This window comes from Eurosta solidaginis, chromosome 2, assembly GCF_040869045.1.
Source record: "Eurosta solidaginis isolate ZX-2024a chromosome 2, ASM4086904v1, whole genome shotgun sequence".
Classification (NCBI taxonomy): Eukaryota; Metazoa; Arthropoda; class Insecta; order Diptera; family Tephritidae; genus Eurosta; species Eurosta solidaginis.
The window spans coordinates 84,449,445-84,474,090 of record NC_090320.1 but is presented as its reverse complement, the minus strand read 5'-3'; the positions used below and the strand labels follow the sequence as shown (position 1 = coordinate 84,474,090).

At 35.3% G+C, this 24,646-nt stretch overlaps 1 protein-coding gene across 4 annotated transcripts in view; it reads left to right on the top strand.

Annotated features, from left to right (window-relative positions):
• Nucleotides 1-24,646, top strand: part of Edem2 (ER degradation enhancer, mannosidase alpha-like 2) — a 479,713-nt gene that overhangs the window by 51,602 nt on the left and 403,465 nt on the right. For 3 of the 4 annotated variants that reach the window (XM_067765952.1, XM_067765951.1, XM_067765950.1), the window contains exon 2: nt 22,883-23,026. The exons of the other annotated variant lie outside the window; for it this stretch is intronic. In XM_067765952.1, the coding sequence (XP_067622053.1) occupies nt 22,890-23,026 (137 nt within the window). In that variant the 5' untranslated portion in view covers nt 22,883-22,889. The remainder of the gene's footprint in view (nt 1-22,882; nt 23,027-24,646) is intronic. 4 annotated transcript variants of the gene reach the window in all.

The following is a 24,646-nucleotide window of genomic DNA, read 5'->3' as shown; positions in this document are numbered from 1 at the left end:
ATGTGGCGTGTCCACTCTTCTCTCTTGTTGAGCGGCAATTTGCTCACTAACTCATCTATTAATATTGGGTTATTCAGATGTGGCGTAGCACCCGAAGTTTCTAAAAATGCTACTAAATTCGACACCATCGAACTAAAATTTAGTATATCGCCGATTCGTCCGGCAGTGACAGGTGGAAAGGTTCGAGCCTTGGCAATTTGGCTCCTAATCAGAAGCTCTGGGCGCCCGTAGTGAATTTCTAGTGTTTTCATGGCTGCATATACGCTAGATGGGTGTATCAGTAGTGACTCTACTCGCTGTCTAGCCTCTCCTTTTAGGGCTTTCTGAAGACGCAGCAAATTCTCCAACTGGGAGTACGAGTGCATTTCAGTGGTTTCCTTAAAGGCCACGGAAAACATAGGCCACTCTTCAGGGGAACCATGGAACTCTGGTAAATCTAAAATCTTACGTGTAGCTGAATATCGTATCGGACTCCAGGATGGGTGTTCCTGAGGGGTGGTTTGTGGGTTATACACTGAAGTTGTCGTGGGCGGAAAATTTCTTCCTGGTGGAAAATTACCTCGATAGAAGTTGTTTGTGTAGCAGTGTGGCTGCATTATTGGTGGCCGGCATGTTGGCGACCACATGAAAGCGCCACTGGTTGCATCGAGTTTGACGTTGGCTGTATTAACGTCGGCAGAGTTTAACATTGAGGCGTTGGCGGGGTTAACGCTGACTGAAGCTGGGTCGAAGAGGTTTGCAGTGGTATATAGGCCACTGTTATAATGACTGCAAGTACCCGTAGTGCTGGCAAAATTAGCGCTTGTGGTTATACAGTTTGTAGGTATGGTGCTGCTACAATTAGCACCTGGAGATATAAAATTGGCATGTATGGTGCTGGCAGAATTAGCACCTGGAAATATAAAATTGGGATGAATGGTGCTGGCAGAATTAGCACCGGCAATATAGGCACTAGCTGAAGTAGTGCTGACTTTAGTGAGGTTTTCATGACTTATTGTGCTTGCGATCGAAGGATGGGGTGTCTCAGATACAAATACACGATTACCTGAGTTAACAAAGATGACTTCATCGGGCTTGAAGCCGGCAGGCTTGGCTTCGTTGCTAGGTACGTCGGCGGCGGTGACGTTGTTAGCTGTTTGACGATGTAGGGCATCCTTGTATTCTACCTTTTCCTTCTCCGATGATACAAGTGACATTTGCAAGGTTTTTATTTGCTGGCGTAAGTCTTCAATGAGTTGACCATGTGCCACCATTGTGGTGTTGGCTTCGTCCTCACTGCTGGAACTCTTATTCGTACTATTGTTGTCGGCCATTTTCTTGTCTCGAATATTCGATGAACGCTTTCTCATACGAAGATTATAGCGTGAATTTACTGGTGCAGATTTTACGCGAGTACTTTTTGCGTATTTCATTAACAATATTTACGATTTGCGATTATATAAGCGCGGTTAGCGTAGCAATTTGTACGTAAATTGCGAAAAGATATAAAAAGATGTTGTGACTAAACAACTTTTGGCTAAATTTACGAGGCTTTCGAAAGTATAAAGAACAGGCTTTACTGAGTTTTACAGAATTCGCTTTTATTATTTGTAACGTGTGAATATTGTTTAGTTTAAAATGAATATTTAAATGAAATATATGGCGCACTTTTGCGCTTTACTAATAGTTATAGAGAAATTGTTTAAATTAGTTAAATTGGTAAATCGTTTAAACACAGCTCAGCTTAGTGGCGGTTTTGTTTGGTTTCGTTTGGTTTTTATATCTTTTCGTGCCTCGTACGCGTCTGAATTCTCGTAGCAAACTAATTCCTCGAAGGAACGTTTCGGTTAATTCGAACGCGCTTACATTTTTGGCACGGTTGCATTTTTGAGTATCAATACAGATAAGTTGCAATTTTTTGTATAAATAATAAGATAATTCAAATTCAGTTTCGAAGTGATTGACAAGCAGTTCCATTTAAATAAGATTTAAAATACTGTAACGTTCTTAAGGAATATTTCCGAGCATTCTATGGTTTAAACTGTAACATTGGTACAAGAACAATTTTTGCATTTGCGAATTACCTCTATTTCTTTGCATAGCGAGGAGACAGCTAAACGTAAGTCATTAATGCAAAGCTTACTATGCATGGAGCGAACTTCAGCAAGAATCGACTCTGATTGAACAGTAAGTGATAGTGATGGGCGATATGGCGATTTTGAGCAGTCAGTGAAAATAGATATGGCTATTTTTGAAACGCGGCTACTTTTTATAGCTATAGCGATCTCTTTATTTTAACAAGCGATTCTATACAGAAGATATGATGGGCGATACTGCGATTTTGAGCTATCAGTGAATATAGGTATAGCTATTTTTTACAGCTATGGCGATCGCTTTAATTTATCTTTAATAAGCGAATCTGCAAATTTGTATACTTGGATATAAAAAATTAATGTTTAAGTTTGTTTACCGGAGTAGAATGTTATAAAAAAAAAAAATAAAAAAAATTGAATGTTATACATTAATTTAATTTAGTGTACAGAATATATGAACCAAAATTGGAATAAAAAGAAAAAAATATGTACCTTTTATTGTAAACTGATGTAATGTGAAATTCTAATTTTCTGAGATGTTATGATACATATTATTAACTGGCTGACGACAATATGTTCAGACCCGTATTACACTCAATGAGATGAAACTAGCTGAAATAGATGTCTATGCATCTTTGTTTTATACATTTTGCTAATTGAAAATGCTTTGTTTTTTAAATGTAAGATGAATCAAACCGAAATAAATCTGTATATGTAACACCATAAAAACATGATTTATTTACTATATTATACTACACCGATGTATTCAGAAATACGCCGTATGAATTTATTCTGAGTTGTATTTGGCTGCATAATATTTGTATAGTAAAGTGAATCATTTTTTAATGAAAAATACAGAGGAAAAATATAGCAAATTCTTCAAACTACTATAAAAATATTCTTTAGCAGAAAATTAGCCACCCAGTTCAGTGCCATAGAAATTAGCCGGAGAATTCAACCATATACAAACCATATGACAAAGCTTGAATTGCTTTCTCCCAAAAAACTTCAATTTCGAGTTAATCTGTTTACAATAAGACGAGTGATATATGTTTCTATAATTCTTTTATTTTTCCATCAAAAACACAAATTTTATAAAACTGTTAACGGATACAGCCTAGAAGTATTAACTTATGAATAACACATGCATTAGTTTCGGTAACGTTTTACAAGGCGGAGCACCACCTAATTTTTATCGAAATTTATCAAAGGTCGTATCAAAAGACGCGTCTCAAGCGAAATTTTAATTTTTATATCTGTCAAAAGATATAAGCAAAAAATCGGTTCAAATTTCCATGTGGTTGTTGTTTTTTGCCACATTTGATGTACACCACACACACTAATGCAGAAAGGTGTTCTGCGCGCATTTAGTTTTGATCCCCAAACCGGTGTCGTATCCACCCAAGGTAATTTTTTATTAGCGCGGCCGAAGGCCGCCAACCCAGAAAAGTGGTCTATGCAAAAAAATTGTGGATCGTTTTACTGTTTTTTGTAAATAACTTTTGACTGAAATACAGTTTTTGATTTTCGCTTTCGGATTCTTAAAACGAAGGTCTAGACGCGTCTTTTGATACCACCTTTGAGAAATTTCGATAAAAATTTCATTGCAGAATCAGTTTTAGCAAGTGTAAAATATGCTATTGTTTTTTGTTTAAGCCAGCGTCCCATCTTATTTCTATACCCTCCTGTGTTGCGATTATTTTAAATTTTTATCGTATTCTGTTTCTAGGCGCACAAGTGGACCAAAAACTTTCTCGTATTGATAACCATCTTCATAACGCAATAGCAGTATCTATACCTGGCTTCTCTAAATTCTGAAATGTTGCATCAATATTTTCATTCCATAATTCCTCCAATTTGTTTATTTGTGCTGCTGATATTTGTCGTGTACGCAACTGCTGTTGCTCGGTAGGCACCTTAGCCAACCACTACAAAAACGAACGATCAGTTATAAGTGGCTTCCAATGTTCTTGATCCCAATTCATATCTTTTCAAAGAGTTTTGCGCTGTACATGGTTGACTAAAATTTAAATTTATTCGTTTAAATAGATACAGTTTTTAATATTTACTCCATTTTCAGCTTACCGGCATAACAACACTACAACAGAATCAGCTTCTGCTGGAATGAATCCTAATACAAATACATTACGTACGCCACACGAGTAACATTTTAGTACTGTTTCTCCAAGTGGACCTTCAGAATGTAGGGTGACTTCCCTATGTTTAGCCCTCACCGAATGATTAACAATTTTGGATCCAGATCTGCTTCCACGCCCATTGCAAAACGATTTTTTGCAATTATTGCACATCACTTCGTCGTCGAAATTGTTGTTGCACAAGTTTGCTTTGTTCCATTCGCCGTTTCCACAATTTCACTGCACAAAAAACAGCCCTTATTTACCACTATCTGTTGACGAGAAATTTTATTCGTTGTGCAGTTCTTAAGACAACTATCCCGATTTTTCCATAATAGCTGGTAAACTTTTGTAAAAGTATATTCTTTCCAAATTTCGAGAAAATTATTCTTTTTTGTATCCAATAAACTTTTTTAGTCAGTCGGAAAGTAAAGCACACAGATGAGTAGTGATGAACGATATTTCACTATCGATGATTGCATCGCCGCTATCACTATTAGTATTAGAATTTCATGATAAAGGAAAATCTCCAATCGCTATTGGCGATATTCTGCCAGAGGCGATTCTCATTCAAAAGAATCGAATGAAGGAAAATCGCCAATCACTGATATATTTGGATTGCAATAGCTATAGCTATTAGCGATTTGTCAATAGCGGCGATGCATTCACCAATAGCGAAATATAGTGCCATCACTAGTAAGTGAGTTAATGTCGGCGCGAAGAGAATTAACGACAGCAACAAGTTTGTTGTTTTCCTTTTTAAGAGCGGCGATTTCATCAATAGCATCTCTATTAATGTCGGCATTGCCTATTGATGGTTGAGCAGAAGTGTTGTTTGTGTTAGTAGGAACATCTGCAACGGCAGCACTATTAAAGTTAGAATCATCCAAATTGATAGTGAGTGGTGGTGAGCGGAGAGAATTTCGACGGGCATTAACACAGCCACTACAAATGAAATCTTGACCGCTCTTGAGTAGATAATCAAGATCAGCAAGCGCTCCGGGTGTATTTTTGCCATGAAAAGCTCTCAGTGAAAAGTCATCTGCCTTGCAGATGCCGTTCGGAGTCGGCATAAAACATGTAGGTCCCGTCCGGCCAATTTGTAGGGAAAATCAAGAGGAGCACAACGCAAATTGGAAGAGAAGCTCGGCCTTAGATCTCTTCGGAGGTTATCGTGCCTTACATTTATTTTTTTATTTATTTTTTTTATTCAACAATTTAGCGATACGAACGTTAGTAGAAGGTGTAAAATAAGTAGAGCTTCACTAAATTCGTTACAGTATTTTAAGATGTTGAATGTTGTAGTAGCAGGTGTATATCGGTAAAGTTTGTTTGCGAATTACCTTTGGTTCAAATAGCTCACTTCCGCATGCTTTCTTCCTCTGATGAAATAAGATTATCATGTAGTATCTTATTTTGTATGAGATATGATGAATAAATTCATTATTTCGTGTTCAAAAATCATTCAAAAATCTCAACCAAAACGATTGAAAAATGTTCACAAATATGATCAGAAAATGACTGTGAAAAGCAGTCAAATATTACTGTAAAACAATTAAAGTTCAATTTCACAATGATATCAATTATGAATAAAAAGCGTTTCGAAATATGAATCATAAATGATTATTCAAGAATAATCATAATTTTAATAGCGACTAGTGGTGAACAGAGAGACAGTAGGGAGAGTGCACGCCGTATTAGGCCTAGGCAAAGGCGATGATGTAATAAAATCGACATCTGCAGGACGACATCTATCACAGTTATGATTGTTTTTGGCACTTAAAGCACAAGTTCTGATCACAACTGACTTTAGAGCAGATATTTTTGCCGCTAATAAAGCTGTATTTTTATTATTTTCATGTTGTTGTAACTCTATTATAGTATTTTTTTCTTTTTTTTTTTGCTTTCTTTCGCACTGACACTGTCAGTCGCATTACTTTTATTGTTTTCGTTGTTGTAATGCAACTGCACTATATTCAAATTAGATTTTAGTGCATCAATTTGCGCGGTCAAATCTTTGAATTTAATTTCAAAAGCAGTTATAAGTGTTTTTAGACCAATTTTTTGTGTAGCAAGCACAGACTCAAATAATTTACAAAGCTTTTCAGGCGCATCAACACAGTCGAGGCACAGGTACCGAATATTATGGTTTGATATCATCAATTTCACACAAGTACAACAGACAAACAACCAAACATAAAATAAACACAAAATAATAAACGCACAAACATTGTGAATTCATACAAGTGAAAAATTTTTCTATTCCTCCATTGCCATACCTACCTGTCAAATAATAGCTGAGTTATATAATAGTTTTTTGCTCGCGGCTATTAAATTCAAGTGCCATGAATTGTCCATTAGGGTTTCAAATCAGCTTTTATTTTAAATGTGTATACAGAAAATCAGGCTACATATTAATATTCATTTCTAAAATATAGTTTATAGATTAAATTTGAGCAGTCAGTCAAGCAAACATTTAAAAATATGTAAATAAAGCAATATACCTATCGTCTACAAAAATGTTTGAAAAACAATATTGAGCAAATGATTTAAGTAATCGAACAGCGATTTAACAGGTGATCCAGGCTGTTTACTGTTGTGAACGTTTGTATAAATTCAACTGACATTTACCTGCCTCAGTCAGCCACACAAATCGATCAGTAAAAACCACTTTCGGTTCTGAATGAACACATAAATATAGACAAATACATTTTGACAATACCTGCTCATGTACCTACGAACTATAAATACAAGACAAAGGACAATAGCAGATCTCAGAATGAAAGTCGACATTGATGATGGCACAACGCCGAAACCGGTTTGTCTCGAAACGTAATTTGACAAGGGATGACGGAAAATCATTCCAATATACATCATTTATCCACCCTGTCGAAAAATCAAGAATACAAAATAAGTAATTTGAAATTTGACTTGTTAAAACTATTTTTTTTTGCTAAAAGTTTATTGTCTGCTGCCAAAGTTGTCAGTGGTGCAAGTAACTGTAGACTACCTTACTTCCCTGACTGGTTATTAACATGACTTGAAGGGTAATAGCGAAGAACAGATTAACTTCCTACCAGTGTTTTGCAGGGTTATTTCCCCAAAAAAGTGTTTAGAGTTTAAAAGGCATTTCTCTCCTTAAAAGGAAGACAAAGATATTGTTTTACTTTTTTGATGTGATATTTTTGTTCTATTTAATCAGTACACGTTTCAATAGCACTTCCATTTCCATAATTTTCTTGGAGTGACAGTGCTTTTTAGGCATTTCACAAATTGTATTTCTGACAACTAACATACACCCTTATTGTAAACTTCGCGTGAATGCAATTCTCAATGGAAAAATTCCCACATTTGTTCTGTTCTCATTGTGAACTTCACATGTGAAAAATTTCCCATTTTCGAAAAATTACCCTAACCGTCAACAAATTTTTTTCCACGTGAATATATAGAATTTGTTCGCAAAACTGAAAAAGGGGAACAACACTCGATAAAATGTAAGGATTGTTTATTGCTTATTAAACTTAGTTAAGAATTATTTTAAATCACATTAGGTCTATAAACAAAACTCAGTTGACTTTCTTGGTAAGCACTGTGGCCGAAAATCCTGAAATAGGAAAGGGCTTCCAAAAAAAAATAAAGATAAAGTGCTGGCTTTTTGGAAGAAATTGAACAATTCCTTCAATAGCATGGGCCCACCATCAAAATCAATCTCCGAATGGAAAAAGGTGACTATCAATGCAATGTGGCTATGGAATGTGCCATAATTTATATAGCCATTGCTTACAGTTTTGGATTGATCAAAAACGATACTTACGAAACAAGGCTGTCGAAAATACCAAAAATAGGAAAACGACCGGTGGAGGACCTTGCAAGCAAAATTTTTTTTCTGTATTAGAACAGTCAATTTTGGATATAACTGCGTCAGTAGCAGCTGCGGAAGGTGTCGAAGATGGCAAGCCTTTTGGTTTGAATGCAACGAAATGAACTGGTAAGCAACGTGAAAATAACAGTAGTGATGAAGACAACAGCTCTAGTTAGGACTCTGAAGTGGAACTTAGTTGCATGGACAATAGCTTGGACGAAAATAGCACCGAAACTGCCGGTGACACGCAAAGGGAAAGTGCTTTGCCTGCACAAAAAACCAGCCAGCAAACTCGCAAAAAAAATTTACCCTTCGGAGCTATTAAACATTGAACTAGATGTTCAAAAAGAAATGAATGACAACGTCAGAAAGGGCTTGGAAATCCAGAGTCATCACTATACTGAAATAGAAGGCCACTTAAAGGAATTAAACCAAGGCCTCGAAAACTTTCAAAATATTCAAAACAGTTTACTAAAGGAAACAAAACGCCACAATTCGGAAATTGAACGGCTCAGAAAAATTGAAGTTGACCGTAAACTCATACTTATAAACAGCCAAATCGAGGTTCAAAATTTGAAAATACTAGCTGCAAAGAAAAGCTTAGGCATTAAGTAGAATGTTTCGAACGTTTTTGTAAAAAAAAAATTAATTTTATGTATTTTATTTTTTCAAATTGGTAAATCAAGATTAACAATAAAGCCGCTTTTGAGCTAATACAAATCAGACATTTCTTTGAAGAGTGTCATTCAATTATAAAAACATTTTGTCATACATTTACATAGGGTAATTGCCTATATTTGTTCTAATACGCTTAGCCTCATTGAGGTATGATGAATGCGATTCAGATTCTTCAAACTGCACGTGTTCAGAAATTACCGGTTGAGAAGCTCTATTTGAAATAAAAGGTGTGTCATCGCACCGATACTTTAAGCATATATTGTGCAACGCGCAACAGACATTAGTAATTTGAGCTGCTTTCTTAGGAGAATAATGTAGCTCCCTGGCTCCTAGTACACACCTCCATCTATTTTTTAAAACGCCATTGGTCCTTTCCACAATGTTACGTCCACGTGCATGAACCTCATTAAGTTTGCTTTCTGTGGAGCCCTCTTCCGCTGATCTGTGTGGTTGTAGTGCCATAGTAAATTGCATCAAAATAAATTGTAGATGGCAACCCTCTTTAGAAATGTGCAAGATGCAACCATACATCAGATGCACTTGGCATCACTAAAATTGTTAGAGTCGAGCAACTCGGAGAGTTTCTGATTGGCTGAAACTGCCGTTGCTCGACGCCATGATTTATTTCGACGCCATCATTAATTTCGTTGCTAAGCAACGTAAGGAAAAGTATGCCAAGCCGCAGAGTTGCGTTAGCGGCAGTTTTCAGTTTAAAGTAAACCGGCCGACGCATCACTCGCGAAAATAAACCCGTAACCCAAAAGTTACATACGGAATATGTAACTAGAAAAGTTGTGAAAATAGAAAACACATTTGTGAACCTAAAGTGAACAAATAAAGTTGTATTATTGAATTAAAACTAAAGGTTCTAAGTAAAAGACTAAAAGCTAAGTTAATCGCAAAACTAAAAACTAAGTGCACAGCTATAATTAACTAAATGTGTAGAAAGAATAAGTTTTAAATAAACCAACTGTAATTAAAATCTAACCAAACATTTAATTATTCAAAAAGGAAGAACTAGGAAGAGAAGTAAAAGTTTTTTGGAAAAGGCGTGTGCGCCTGGTTCAGTGCGAGTGTGCGTGCCGAACAGTATTTTTCCGGATCCGAAATATGGATCCTCAATATGGCGAGCGTGGGCCGAAGTCCTGTAAAAACGGGTTGTGGCCGAAAGGAGGCAAGCCTCCCAACAGGTGTGGGAATTGAAGAAAAAAATAAAAACGCACTTAAAAATTACAAAAAAAAAAAATTAATTAATAATTAACAAAATACATATACATACAAAGAAGTTACAAAAATTTATATAATCAAAAAAAATATCACAAAAAAAAGTTTAAAATCAAAAAAAATTACAAAAAAAGTATAAAACATTAAAAACTATTACAAAAAAAAAAAAATATATAAAAATTTGAAAAAATACAAAAAAAACTACAAAATTTACAAAAACCCTTCAAAAAATATTTAAAAACATTGAAAAATCTACAACAAAAATACAAGTTTAAAATTCTACAAAAATATAAAATCAAAAAATAGCACAAAAAGTTCAAAATCAAAAAAATTACAAAAAAAGTACAAAAGATTAAAAACTATTACAAAAAAATTTAAAAATTTGAAAAATCTACAAAAAAAAATTATAATATTTAAAATCATTAAAAACAAAAAAAAAATATATAAAAATTAACAAAAAACCTACAAAACGAAATCAGCGCAAATATGGCATTGATGGTGGCTTATGGCAGTGGCTAGTGGAAAAAAATTTAGGTGAAAGACATTTAAAGAAAATATATATACGTATAACACAAAAACTTAATAAAAACGGAAATAATAAGAAAATTTCGGAATTAATAATAAAACAAAAACTAAATGGCAGCAGAAATTATGTAATTCGAAAAAACTAAAAACCAAACCTTTTGAATAAACTGTACACATTTCTTAGTGGAAAAGAAACAAAAAACAGCACTAGCCACGCCATTTCAATAAAGGCACTAGCAACGCCACCATCATAACGGCAAACCACCGTACGTCAACAACAAGAACAAGCGGAAGACAAGTGACGCCATCTAACAACAGCAGCAGCAGAATAACAGCCCCAGCAGCTGAACATCAGGCACAGCAGGTACAGCAAACAGTTAAGCAAGTCCAGCATCAATTGGTATGGTGTGCGAAAATTTTTATTATCTACATTATTATAAAATAATATTTTTCAATTTTTTATATATAACTATTTTTCAATTTCCAACTATTTTTCAAAACTTACGAACATATTTTAATTAATTAATTAAATTAAATAAAAAAAAAAATCTTCTTAATCCACTTACCATACTCATCAAAACGTAAACACATTTTATTTCACTTAATTTTCCCAATTATTCAAAAAATTACTTACCATACGTATTACAAAAATTGTCTCATTATATTCAACATTTAATTTACATACATATAATATATAAATTAATAGAATTTCACATACTTTAGGTATCTGGGTAAGATTTTGGGCAGGCACTGTGGGACCTACACAGGACCTACCCTACAGTGGGCTCCATCAACACAAAAATAAAAAAAAAAATTTGGTTACTTTTCGTAAGCGGTGCGTCCGCGTAAAAACATGATATACATTTTTTTTAAACCCCGGTGCGTCCGAGGACATTTATTGTACAATTTTGGAAAGATGCGGTGCGCCCGTATCTATAAAAATAAAACCATACAATTTTGATAAAAGCGGTGCGTCGGTTTAAAGCCATATTTGCCATTCTATAATCTTTGCATTTAAATTCAAATAAAATTATAATTTTTGCCATACATTTCAAACACACACATTTTTTTCACATTCTGTACAATTAAAAATTCTTACATTTCAAGTAAATTCCAATTACAACTTCCTTTTTGCATGAAAAATTTTCAGCTAATTCCAATCATTGGGTTTGGATTTGCGGACAACAAAAGCGTAAAGTAAATATTTTTTAATCTTTATTTTCACTAACTAATCACTAACTTTAGTATTTCAATAAAATTCACTAACTAAAGTTTTTTTGCTATAAATATTCGCTAACCAATTGTATAATTATATCTAAAAGCTTTCAAAAATACATACTTTCACAAATTTCTTTTAAAATATTTTCATAAATTCCCTTTAAGAATACTTTCATAATTTTCTTTTGAGCTCAACTCAACTCGTTCCAATTTAATTTCCTTTAAATTCAATTTTCTATTCAAGCTTCATAAACAAATTCCACATATCTAGCAACAAAATTGTAATATCTTGTCTATTCGTTTCAACGCGTATGGACCTAAGAAGCGGGAAGGTTGTTTCTAAAGATTCCCATCCGAGTTCAAGTTCCAAAAATTCAGAGCAAAATTTAGATTCCAAAAACTCAGACCAAGATATAGATTCCAATAATTCAGATTCTGATTCATCTTCAAGTGCATCGTCAACTGATACCTTAACAAGTGAACATAATTATAAATTATCCCTGAGCGCAGACTTTTTAGGATTTGCTGATCAACCTGTAATTCCAAATTCTAGTTTTTCTATTCTAACTCCGATTCTTAACATTACAACCATGGCCACAATCGAGGAGAAAAAATCGTTTATTAATACTTGTGCCTCGATTATGCGAGACAACTACAGTGGAGACCCGTTAGCACTTGGCTCGTTTATAAATAAAGTTGAGTTAATGGAAGTATTCTCTAACGAAAACTTAACTCCTACTTTTATTGCATTTTTAAAATCCAAGCTCGAAGGCAAAGCTCGCGAAGCCCTACCAACGCATATAGAATCAGTCAACCAAATTAAAGAAGCGCTATGTAGTGAAATTAGGCCAGACAACTCGAAAGTTGTCGCGGGAAAAATTGCAGCCTTAAGAGTAACCAATAACAATTTTTCAGAGTTTTCAAAGCAGGTAGAAGAGCTTTCTGACTCGTTAGAGCGCTGTCTAATCATTGAAGGTATGACGAAGGCAAAAGCCCATGAGATGGCAGTTGAACAAACCATTAGCGTTTGTAGATTAAATAGTAGGTCAGATATGGTGAAATCAATCCTTGCGTTAACAACCTTCAAAGATTCAAAGGACGTCGTAGCAAAAATGATAATAGAGCGAGAACAGGAAGTTAAAGAGCGACAGGTGTTAGCGTTTCGTCACGTCCGATAAGATATAATAATTTCCGTGGAAATTCTAGAGGTAACAGTAATTTCAGATATAACAACAATAGTAGTTTTCGATTTACCGGTAATGCAAATAGGCAACACAGTAATACAAATTTCCGACATAACAATTATAACAGAGGCAATCATCGCAATTACAATAGAGGCAATAGCAATTCCAACAATAACAATAATAATCGGTCCGGAAATAACAGAAATTCCAATAATCAGGGTTCAAATTCTAGAAACTCAGCCAATGTTCGTTCTTTAAATGCCGAAGCCCCTCAGGCGCGAACACTGAGGGAGCAGGAGCAATTCGACTAAACACTTCTCAGTCAATATATTGTCTAAATTTAAATTTTTCCGATTTCGTCGAAGTCGCTTGTAGCGATTCACATAAAATATGTTCTTTTCTAGTAGATTCACAGGCAGACATTTCATTAATAAAAATTTCCAGTTTGGCAAACGATGTAGAAGTAGTCAATAGTAACGTAATAAATATAACAGGCGTAACAACAGACACGGTAACAACACTAGGGACAGTTAAGACAAGCATAATCGCATCAAATACATTTTTTCCTCTGACTCTTCATGTTGTCAATGACAACTTTAATATCCCTTCGGACGGTATAATAGGGAAAGACTCTAAAAGCGAACAAATGCATAATCAATTATACTAATGACACAATTACATTCGGATAAGGGACAGAAAAGGTAAATATTTCAATTTTGCATAGCACTTCAACAAATACTCTCGTAATTCCACCAAGATGCGAAGTTTTTCGTGTTTTTAGTTTGAAAAATTCGACAAGTCCAGTTTTTGTAGACTCTCAGGAACTCTGTAACGGTGTTTTCACAGCAAAATGTATCGTTGATACAAAAAATCCAATAATAAAAGTTATCAACACCACCGACGGGGTCAAGTACGTAAAAGATTTCAATATTCAAACTAAAGACATTAAAAACTTCAATGTCTATCGCATAAATGATACACCTATCGATTCAAAACGTATAGAAGAGCTTAAATCAATTTTGGAAAAACAAACGCCTTCTTACGCTAAAAAGAAATTACTTGATTTATGTTTGAAATATTCTGATATTTTTGCATTAAAACCGACTTAATGACGCTTAATAATTTCTACGAACAAAAACTTAGATTAACTGACAAAACCCCTGTCTATATAAAAAATTACCGTTTGCCATACACACAACGCGAAGAAATAAATAAACAAGTCGAAAACCTATTACAGAATGATTTAATCGAACCTAGTTTTTCAAATTATAACAGTCCTTTAATTTTGGTACCGAAAAAAGATCCAACAGGCAAAAAGTCGTATCGTATGTGCGTAGATTTCAGAGCAGTCAATAAAAAGCTTATAGCCGACAAATTTCCACTAGCACGCGTTGATGACATATTCGACAATCTTGGCAGAGCCAAATACTTTTCAACTTTAGACCTTTTTTCTGGTTTCCACCAAATACCCCTCCACCCTAAATCTAGAGACGTAACTTCTTTCAGTACAGATCGAGGAGCTTTTCGTTGGAAAGTTTTACCTTTCGGGTTGAATATTGCACCAAACTCTTTTTCTCGTATGATGTCAATAGCATTTTCAGGCATTTCGCCAAATATGTATATTGCGTTATCGTTGTTGTTGTTGTTGTTGTAGCGATAAGGTTGCTCCCCGAAGGCTTTGGGGAGTGTTATCGATGTGATGGTCCTTTGCCGGATAAAGATCCGGTACGCTCCGGTACCACAGCACCACTAAGGTGCTAGCCCGACCATCTCGGGAACGATTTATGTGGCCACATTAAACCTTCAGGCCATTCCCCCCTCCCCACCCCCAAGTTCCATGAGAAGCTTGTGGTCGCCAGAGCCTCGTCTGTTAGTGAAACAGGATTCGCCGCGGATAGGTGAGGTTGACAATTGGGTTCGGAGAAGCTATATATTGCGCTGGCAACCTGAAGGGTTGCGTTACACAACCCCTTGAATCTGGTATTCTAGTCGCCTCTGAATCCGAACAAATGCAATTTCCTTCGTTCTGAAGTAACTTTTCTAGGCCATAAATGTACGTCAAAAGGTTTGCTGCCAGACGATTCAAAAATAGGCGCTATTAAAAGGTATACTAAGCCCAAAGACAAAGATGCGGTTAGGCGATTTGTCGCATTTGCAAATTATTACAGGCGATTTATACCGAATTTTGCGTCACTGGCAGCGCCTTTAAATCGTTTAAATCGGAAAAAGTGGAATTTGTTTGGGACGAAGCGTGCGAAAACGCTTTCGAAAAACTAAAACTAGCATTAATGTCTCCTCAACCCTGACTTCACAAAAGAATATTCTAATTACAGTAGATGCTTCCAATTTGTTTCGCGTCAAAATCTTTTAATAAAGCAGAACAGAAAAAAGCAATTATCGAATTAGAACTCCTAGCAATACATTTCGCTATAAAGCATTTTCGTCCATATGTTTACGGTACAAACTTCACAGTAAAATCCGATCATAGACCACTAGTTTATCTTTTTAACATGAAAGACCCTTCGTCTAAACTTTCTAGAATTCGATTAGAACTGTCAGAATATAAATTTACGATTGAATATATAAAAGGAAAATCTAACGTTGTGGCTGATGCTTTTTCACGCATTAGTATAGACGAAATAAAAGAATCTACAAAGCATGTTTTAGCAGTCCAAACGCGATCACAAACCAAACAAAAGGAATTACAAAATAAAGACGATAACTTTGCTGATACTTTTTGCGAAACGCCTAAAGTACAAAAAAACGCCTAAAGTTTCAAAAAAGATAACGCGAATAAAGTCGACTATACAATTTAATAAGAATAATGAGATCTCCAATATACAAATTTATGAGCATTTAAAACATAATAAACTAAATTTACTTAATTTTGTGAATGCTAACGAAAAAACAAATTTAGATGAGTTATTTTCGAGGCTTGAAAAAGCAGCCGGCAGTCACAATATTAAGCAGTTAGAATGGCCAAAAAATGATATATTTTTCAAAGAATTTTCAATTACAAATTTTAAAATCAGCGGTAATAAAATTTTAAAATCATTACAAATAATATTAACAGACCCCGTAGAAACTGTAACAGAAACAGAGCAGAAACAAAAACTTATGACAATTTATCATGAGGACCCTTTGTTAGGCGGTCATTGCGGTACAAAACGATTATATTCCAAATTAAGGACAAAATACTATTGGAAAAATATGACTCGTGACATAGCTAAGTTTGTCAAAAATTGCAACAAATGCCTTTTGAATAAAGTAAAACCAAAAACAAAGGAAAATCTTGTGTTGACTCCAACACCCTGCAAACCCTTTGACATAGTAATTGTCGATACAATAGGTCCACTTCCGGAATCCAAATATGGTAACAAGTTCGCTGTTACTATGATTTGTGACTTTTCTAAATACCTGGTAACAACAGCCGTACCAGATAAATCAGCAAAAACTATTGCTTGTACTATTTTTGAAACCTTTATATTAACATATGGTACAATGAAAGCTATTAGATCCGATTTAGGAACGGAATATAAAAACGAATTATTCTCTGAATTGACAAAACTTTTAAAGATTGATCATGATTTCTCAACAGCCTACCACCACGAAACTGTTGGTACTGTTGAAAGAAATCATAGTCTTTAACGAATACTTACGTGCATATCTAACCGAAACGTATTCAGATTGGGATACATATTTGAAATACTTTACATTTTTACACAATACTACAAGTAGTTCGGTTTTTGATAATAAATTTACGCCGTTTGAATTAATATTTGGCAGAAAAACTACAATGCCACATGAATGGCAAAAAGAGCAAATTGATCCGATCAATAAGGTAGAAAATTACGCAAAAGAGCTTAAGTTTAGAATGCAAACATCGCATAAAATGGCAAAAAATTTGATTAATAAGCATAAGATTAGAAATAAAGATTTATACGATAAACAAGCCTTTAGAAATTAAAATTAATGATAAAGTATTAGTAGAAACAGAACCTAGGAATAAACATAAAAATATATATCAAGGTTCCTACATAGTAAAGAATATTGATGGGCCAAATGTAACAATTTGTGAGATAAGTAAAGAAAACGAAAAAATTGTACACAAAAATCGAGTACAAAAAATTTTAAAAATCCGCCAATGAAGGCTAAAAAAAAAAAATGTAACAAATAAATATACATTTAATTAGGTAGATTTTACAATAAGAGAAAAAACCGGTTTACTTCAAACATTAAATCAAATATTTCAAACTAGCTTTTATATATTTCATTTTATTAAAAATTTTCCTTTCATTTTCAATCATCTTTTTAGAAGTTGCACTGTGATGAACGAATGAGTCCCGGGTTAGAACACCCTAATGCTAGCAAACTCCTTCGTTCATAACATTACAGCAACATATTAAAGCCTAAAGAAGAATGTGGCAAGATTAATTAATAATCTTACCAAATTCTTCTTTTCTAAAGGGGGATGATGTAGTGCCATACTAAATTGCATCAAAATAAATTGTAGATGGCAACCCTCTTTAGAAATGTGCAAGATGCAACCATACATCAGATGCACTTGGCATCACTTAAATTGTTAGAGTCGAGCAACTCGGAGAGTTTCTGATTGGCTGAAACTGCCGTTGCTCGACGCAACGCTCATTAATTTCGTTGCTAAGCAACGTAAGGAAAAGTATGCCAAGCCGCAGAGTTGCGTTAGCGGCAGTTTTCAGTTTAAAGTAAACCGGCCGACGCATCACTCGCGAAAATAAACCCGTAACCAAAAAGTTACATACGGAATATGTAACTAGAAAAGTTGTGAAAATAGAAAACACATTTGTGAACCTAAAGTGAACAAATAAAGTTGTATTATTGAATTAAAACTAAAGGTCCTAAGTAAAAGACTAAAAGCTAAGTTAATCGTAAAACTAAAAACTAAGTGCACAGCTATAATTAACTAAATGTGTAGAAAGAATAAGTTTTAAATAAACCAACTGTAATTAAAATCTAACCAAACATTTAATTATTCAAAAAGGAAGAACTAGGAAGAGAAGTAAAAGTTTTTTGGAAAAGGCGTGTGCGCCTGGTTCAGTGCGAGTGTGCGTGCCGAACAGTATTTTTCCGGATCCGAAATATGGATCCTCAATAGGGTGTTAGCAACCAAGGCTCCAGTGGATATCCAGCGTCGCCTATGAACAAAATTTGATTTTGGGACTTACAGATTTCATTAAAATTTTACCTAGCAGCCAAACATTTCTAGTGCCTAGCAAGTAATCCTGCTCCATTGAAACCCTCAATTCACTTGTATTCCAAATTAATGAGTCATGGCAGGCTCCAGCGTGTGTAGCATCGACGTATCTTATTGCCATTTTGTTATCACATACCTGCAGATAAAATTATTAACATGCGTAAAAGCATACACAAATTTTACCAATCTACCAGCAAAACATTCATACTATAGAAACCCTTTCTGTTATAATATAAGTGTTTATTATTCCTAGGGCCTATAATTCTAACGTGTGTGCCATCTATGCAGCCAATAATGCCTGGGATATTAAATTGTTGATGAAAATCCAAAGGAATTTCACGCATTTCGTCTTTAGTAGGCCATTTAATCCACTGATTGCAAAGGCACTCCTCAAAAAAAAAAAAAAAATACTTCAGACAAGACGTGGCTAAAACTTGACTGCGATAAGCCAACATCCACTTGCCTCCCTACTCCTTTTTGGTATGCTCCTTCACCAAAAAATCTTAGAGCAGCTGAAAGCTTTACGACTGTGTCTATTGCAAAACGTTTACGTGCCACTGGCAGACCACTGTGCAATACATCCAACAAATATTTGAACGTCGGCTTATTTATTCTATACAATTGGTGAAAGCTATGTATAAATAGTTAAAACGCGATTATTTATTTGGTTTACGAGTATAATTATTTGCATGTTTACCTTGCATTGGGTAATTCAAGGGGATTATACTTGTCGCGTAATATCCTCCTGGACACTCATTCAGCCAATTGCTGACTGGTATTAGTTTCTTCTTCAATTAAACAAAGGCGCAAGTAAGCACTACTCATTACAATTTTAATATTTAACGCAAAAATAAAAATGTTTGACTACACAACAGCAATTTTTTCTGCAAAAATTTGTAAACAAAACATGAGTGATGTTCACAGTAGCATATTCGAAATTCGAATATAAGGATTGATTCACATGAAATTAACGATACGAATTTTTTGTTCATGGGAAACAAAAAATTCATGGGACTGATTTATTCACATGAAGTTTACATAAGGCTGATAGTTTATGTCAAATACGTCAACGTGGAACTACCTTGTTCTCTAATATCATGGCTGTGCCTATAGTTATATTCCTAGATAGAATTGAACATCTAGTTGACAATCGCAAAAGTTAAAACTAATACCATAGCCATCCAGAAGCACAACTTATCACTCCTAGTCGGAGCATAGGGCGCAGACGAACGCTCTCCAGCTGTGCCTATGCTCCAGAGCAAAACAAAAGCAAAAGTGTTTCAAGTGTATATGGTTGAGCAGCTCTGATCATGAGCACTGTCATACAATACAAAGCTCGTGCAGCTCATCACTAAATCCTCTTCGATACTCGCTGCCGCGTAGAGGTCCATAAATCTTTCGAAGAACTGTTCTCTCGAATACTCCCAGAGCCTGATGTTTTTATGGTCCATACTTGTGCATCATATCGCAGGACGGGTGTGATTTGCCGAGAGAGGACTTAATTTTCAATTACCTACTCAGTCCAAAGTAGCATTTATTGGCAAGAGTGATTCTTCGCTGAATTTCTAGACCGCCGTAGTTGTTGGTGTTAATGCTGGTTTCCAAATAAACGAAGTTCTTTATTATTTCGAAACTATGACTGCCAACAGTGACGTGGTTGACTACACAAAAATGCGCTAACTCATTGCTTGATGGCAGCAGTTTTACAAATATATGTAAAACAATCCTATTGAAGAAAAAACGTTCATGTTGCCTATTCCGGTGGGTTGCATTCCGTATGACAACATTACAAGGAGGTACACCAGTTTCCACAACGACCGTTGCATTATGTTTTGCTTCAGTCATGCAGTTGGAGAAAGCTGCTGTCCTCTTAACGGTTTATACACAGGCAATTGTAAATCGAAACTGGATTTTATTACTCTAAATATTAAAACACGTTTAAAATTTCGATTTCCTTATTTTTCTCATTCGCGTTTCAAAAATAAATTGAAAACACAATTAACTCAAATATTAATTGTGTAGGCTAAATAGAATAGTTTGAACACCAATATTTACGACTCAATTTAAAAAAAATCTCAATTTGCCGAAGAGCTTGACGGATTGGCCTCGCATCTCCAGTGGCACCACCAGCACTGCTGTAACCTTTCTCGTAGCCGAAATTAAGTGGCACATCCATGTTATTATAGCGCATCGCCTTGCTTTGCATGTCGATCTTGATGCCTTGGTCGCTGAAGAAGTCCACTCCAATTATGATTTCATCAACAACCTCTGCCTCTATAAAATTGTGTAGTACCGTGACGTTCCCAATTGCGACTTTACATGCTACTTCTCCCATTACATGGGTGTCCTCTGCAGTGGCTGTACGCAATCTTGCTCCATGCAATGGTCTTATTTTTAACTAAATCGATGGAATGGTGGAATGAGATGCGCCCGTATCTAAAGTCGTAAACGTTCCCTTCCGTCCACATGTCCTTCGACAGTAAGATTGATCGACCTTCTTCCAGCTTGCGAGATAGAGATTATGGGGCATTAAATTGCGGGAGCCAGCTGCCGCCCCTTGCGGCTGACTCGCTTTAGTATAACGATTGAGTAGACTCGGAGATTTGCTCATCTCCTTCAACTCTGCGTGTATGACCAGCCACATTGTTGGAACTATTACGGTTGATGCTACAATAACGTGCAATGTGCCCTGGCTTGCCACACTTAAAACATTTGACGCAACGTCGTTTTTCTGCTGCGTTCTTCTTAATGCTTCCGAAATTGTGTTTACCCAGTCTGGCCTTTCCACTTCCACGCGATGAGATTTGTATGCTGGCTTACACAAAAGTGAGGTTGTTTCCTGAGTCAGTGCATTGGATACTGTTTCAGCAAATGTTGGCTTTGGGTTTGCGTATGTATCTCGCTTCGTTTCGACGTCCCGTACGCCATTTATCAAGCTATGAATCTTTACCCTCTCGGTATATTCAACGGGTGCGTCCGCATTTGCCAGATGAGCCAATCTTTCAATGTCTGACGCGAATTTCTGCAATGTCTCATTAGATTTTTGGTAACGGGTTTACAATTCTATTTGGTGTATCTGGTTCCTGTGTTCGCTTCCGTAACATCTCTGGACAGCGGCCATCAATGCTTCATAACTGCAGGCCCTTTCAATGCCACGAACAGTGCAGCAAGTTTATCTTTAGAATTCCAGTTGTTCGCTGCTTATGCCTTCTCAAATTGGAGCTCGAATACCTGGAAAGGAACAGACCCATCATACGTTGGGGATTTCACCTTCAGAGTAGACGTTGAAGTGATTGGACGGTACAATTGTAACTCCTGGATTCAATCTCTCAAAGCATCCATCTTGGCTTCAATTTTATCTTGCCATTCACTAAAAGCCTCCAGCTGCGATGAGATCTTTGTTTCTTGTGCCTCCAGCTTTGATGAGATACGCTCTTCTTGTGCTTCGAGTTGTATTGTTATGCGTGTCTCTTGTTCTTTCAATTAATCTGTGTTATGTGTGTTTTCTGTTCATCCAATTGAGATGCCATATATGTCTTTTAGTCTTCCAGTTGAGATGAAATTTGTGACGATATTTCTGAAATACATGCCTCCTGTGATCCTAGTTGGGAGGACACATTTGTGGATTTTTGTTATGACATTTCGGGCATTTGTGCCGATATTGCAGCCAATATCATGTTGAAGTCTGTGTTCCCCATTGTCGTTGATTCCTTCTGATTCCATTGCCTCTCGTAGTCGTGTTTGTAGTTCAGATTTCTTGACGGTTATTTTCAACCCACGGTTCTCCAACTCATTTTAGAGCTGCAGGATCTTTAATTCACTTAACTTTGCCATGTCCTAGTTGTCTTCGAAATCTTCGGAATATATTCAACAATTCTTCTTCTGACACCAATTGTACCGAATTTTTGGAATTTCTGATTATTAGCACCTTCCACCTGGATATATCTTCAACATCACGTACCGTATCGTATTTTAAGATGTTGACGATCATAGCTGATGTTGGATGCTGTAGTCGCAGGCCAAGTTTGTTTGCGAATTATCTTTGGTTCAAATAGCTCACTTCCGCATGCTTTCTTCCCCTGATGAAATAAGATTATCATGTAGTATCATATTTTGTATGAGATATGAGAAATAAATGCATTATAATCGTATTCAAAAATCATTCAAAAATCAATCAAAAATCTCAACAAAAACGATTGAAAAATGTTAACGAATATGATCAGAAAATGACTGTGAAAAGCAGTCAAATATTACTCTAAAACATTTAAAGTTCAATTTCACAATGATATCAATTATGAATAAAAAGCGTTTCGAAATATGAATCATAAATGATTATTCAATTATAATCACATTTACGGTACATTTTTCTCCCGACGATACATTAATTTTCAAAAAGAAAATAATTTTAAATTTGAACGTTTTTAATCATCTTGGGGTATGATAAATTGAATATGTTTGATCAAAATGTTCAAAAAATGCTGGCTGGGAAATGTTTTCATAAACGTTTAAAATGGTTTCGATACTAAAGTGGTATTAATATTCTAAATAATCTGGAGTACTTAAAGCTGTAGTGCATAGTCATAGAAAAAAAAAAATGGTTCTAAAGTTAGTTGCCGCTTTTTTCAATCAGTTTTTCCAACCCTTCTGTAATATGTAAAAAAGCTGTAAATAACTTAATAAACCTTTAGTTTGACTATGACTATATGCCATTATTTTTACCAAACACCTTATAATAAATCCGTTAATTTTAGGAGCATAATGTATAACCAAAGCCTTGCGATGCATTTACAATATATTCTGATACCACTTATCACGTTAATACTGGTTGCTGTATTGGTTCTCGGTGAAAGTATACCCACACAAAGTATGTCTCTTAAAGAGCGCAACATCTTACGGTAAGCCGATGTCTCATGCATATACATTAGGGCGGGTTGATTTCTGGTGGTCCAAAATTAACAGAAGCATATTCCGATTATGATTCTTTTCGTAATTTCAAGCATTTATAGCCAAGAAACCATAGATCTAAAATGAGTTTTGAGCCGGCTATTTTTCTATCTGGGTTTTTTTTTTAAATCAACTAATGAAAACTAGTCAAAATGTGTATCTGAAGGTTTTTGAAGTTGAGGCAGATTCCTGGCATTAATTTTTTCTTTTCAGGGCCTCCAGAGGGCGTTTCCGTACTTTTTTAAATTTTTTATTTTCCGAAAATCGACGTTGTTGCGAAATTTAGCAATATTAGATCTTCTCATAACACTGGTCAACAACATTTTTGTACATGGATCGTGCGTATATTTTTTTTATTGCTTTTGCATCCAGAAATAAGAATATCAACATAAAAAAGTTTTTGATTTGGTTTTGTTCGAAGAAAATGAGAAAAACGAAAAACATGAAAATTCATCAAAATTTGACATAGATTTGATTTATTCCAGTATTGTAAAAATCAATTTAAGATTTATTCTTATAAATTTAGCTTTAGAATACAGTTTAAATGTTTAAAAATGCTTTTCCTGCCATATTCGGTAACATTTTCTCTTATTAACGTCCATATATAGTCCCCCATCATGCTTTCCGTATACTGGCCTTGGTAGCGTTTCTCAAACTCCATTATATCTTGATGGAATCGCTCCCCGTGTTCTTCTGAATAAGCTCCCATATTATCTTTGAATTTATCCAGATGTGAATGTAACATGTGCATTTTTAGCGACATTCTACATCCGATGGCGGAAAAATTCGTAATCATGCCAGTTATCAGCTCATCATAATTTTCATCCCTATGATTTCCAAGAAAGCCATGAACTACTGCCCTAAAACTGTTCCACGCTAGTTTCCCCTCATTGCTAAGTAGGGCCGGGAAAATATCGCAGTTCATTTTTTTTTTATTTGAGGGCCAACAAAGACTCCAGCTTTAATTTTCGCCTCTGACAGCTTTGGAAAAAAGTCTGCAAATATTTGAAAGCTTTAGACTCAATATTAAGAGCCTTCACAAATTGTTTAATAAGGCCCAACTTAATATGCAATGGCGGCATCAATATATTTTTAGGATCGACAATTGCTTCATGTTTAATATTAAATCTTCCCACTCCATACTCAGTACGTTCAGGCCAATGTTTTTGGCGATAGTGGGCCGCATCATTTCTGCTATCCCATAGGCAAAGATAACAGGAGTGTTTGGTATATCCACCTGGAATTCCAGTAACAAAAAACCATCTTGAAGTCTCCAATAACTTCCCACTTGTATTCCGTATATTTGATTGCAGTTAATAGCATTTTAATACTGTCATAATTTTCTTTGAGATGTATGGAATGTGCCAGTGGAATAGATGGAAATTTGTTCCCATTGTGTAGTAGAACTGCTTTTAGACTTTTTGTTGAGCTGTCGATAAAGAGGCGCCATTCATTTGTATTACAAATAATACCAATTGCTCCATATAAACCTTTCACGTCATAGCAAAAACAGAGTCCATCTTCCTTACTGTAGAAACAAGAAAACTCTTCATGACGCTTTCTTTGCCGAG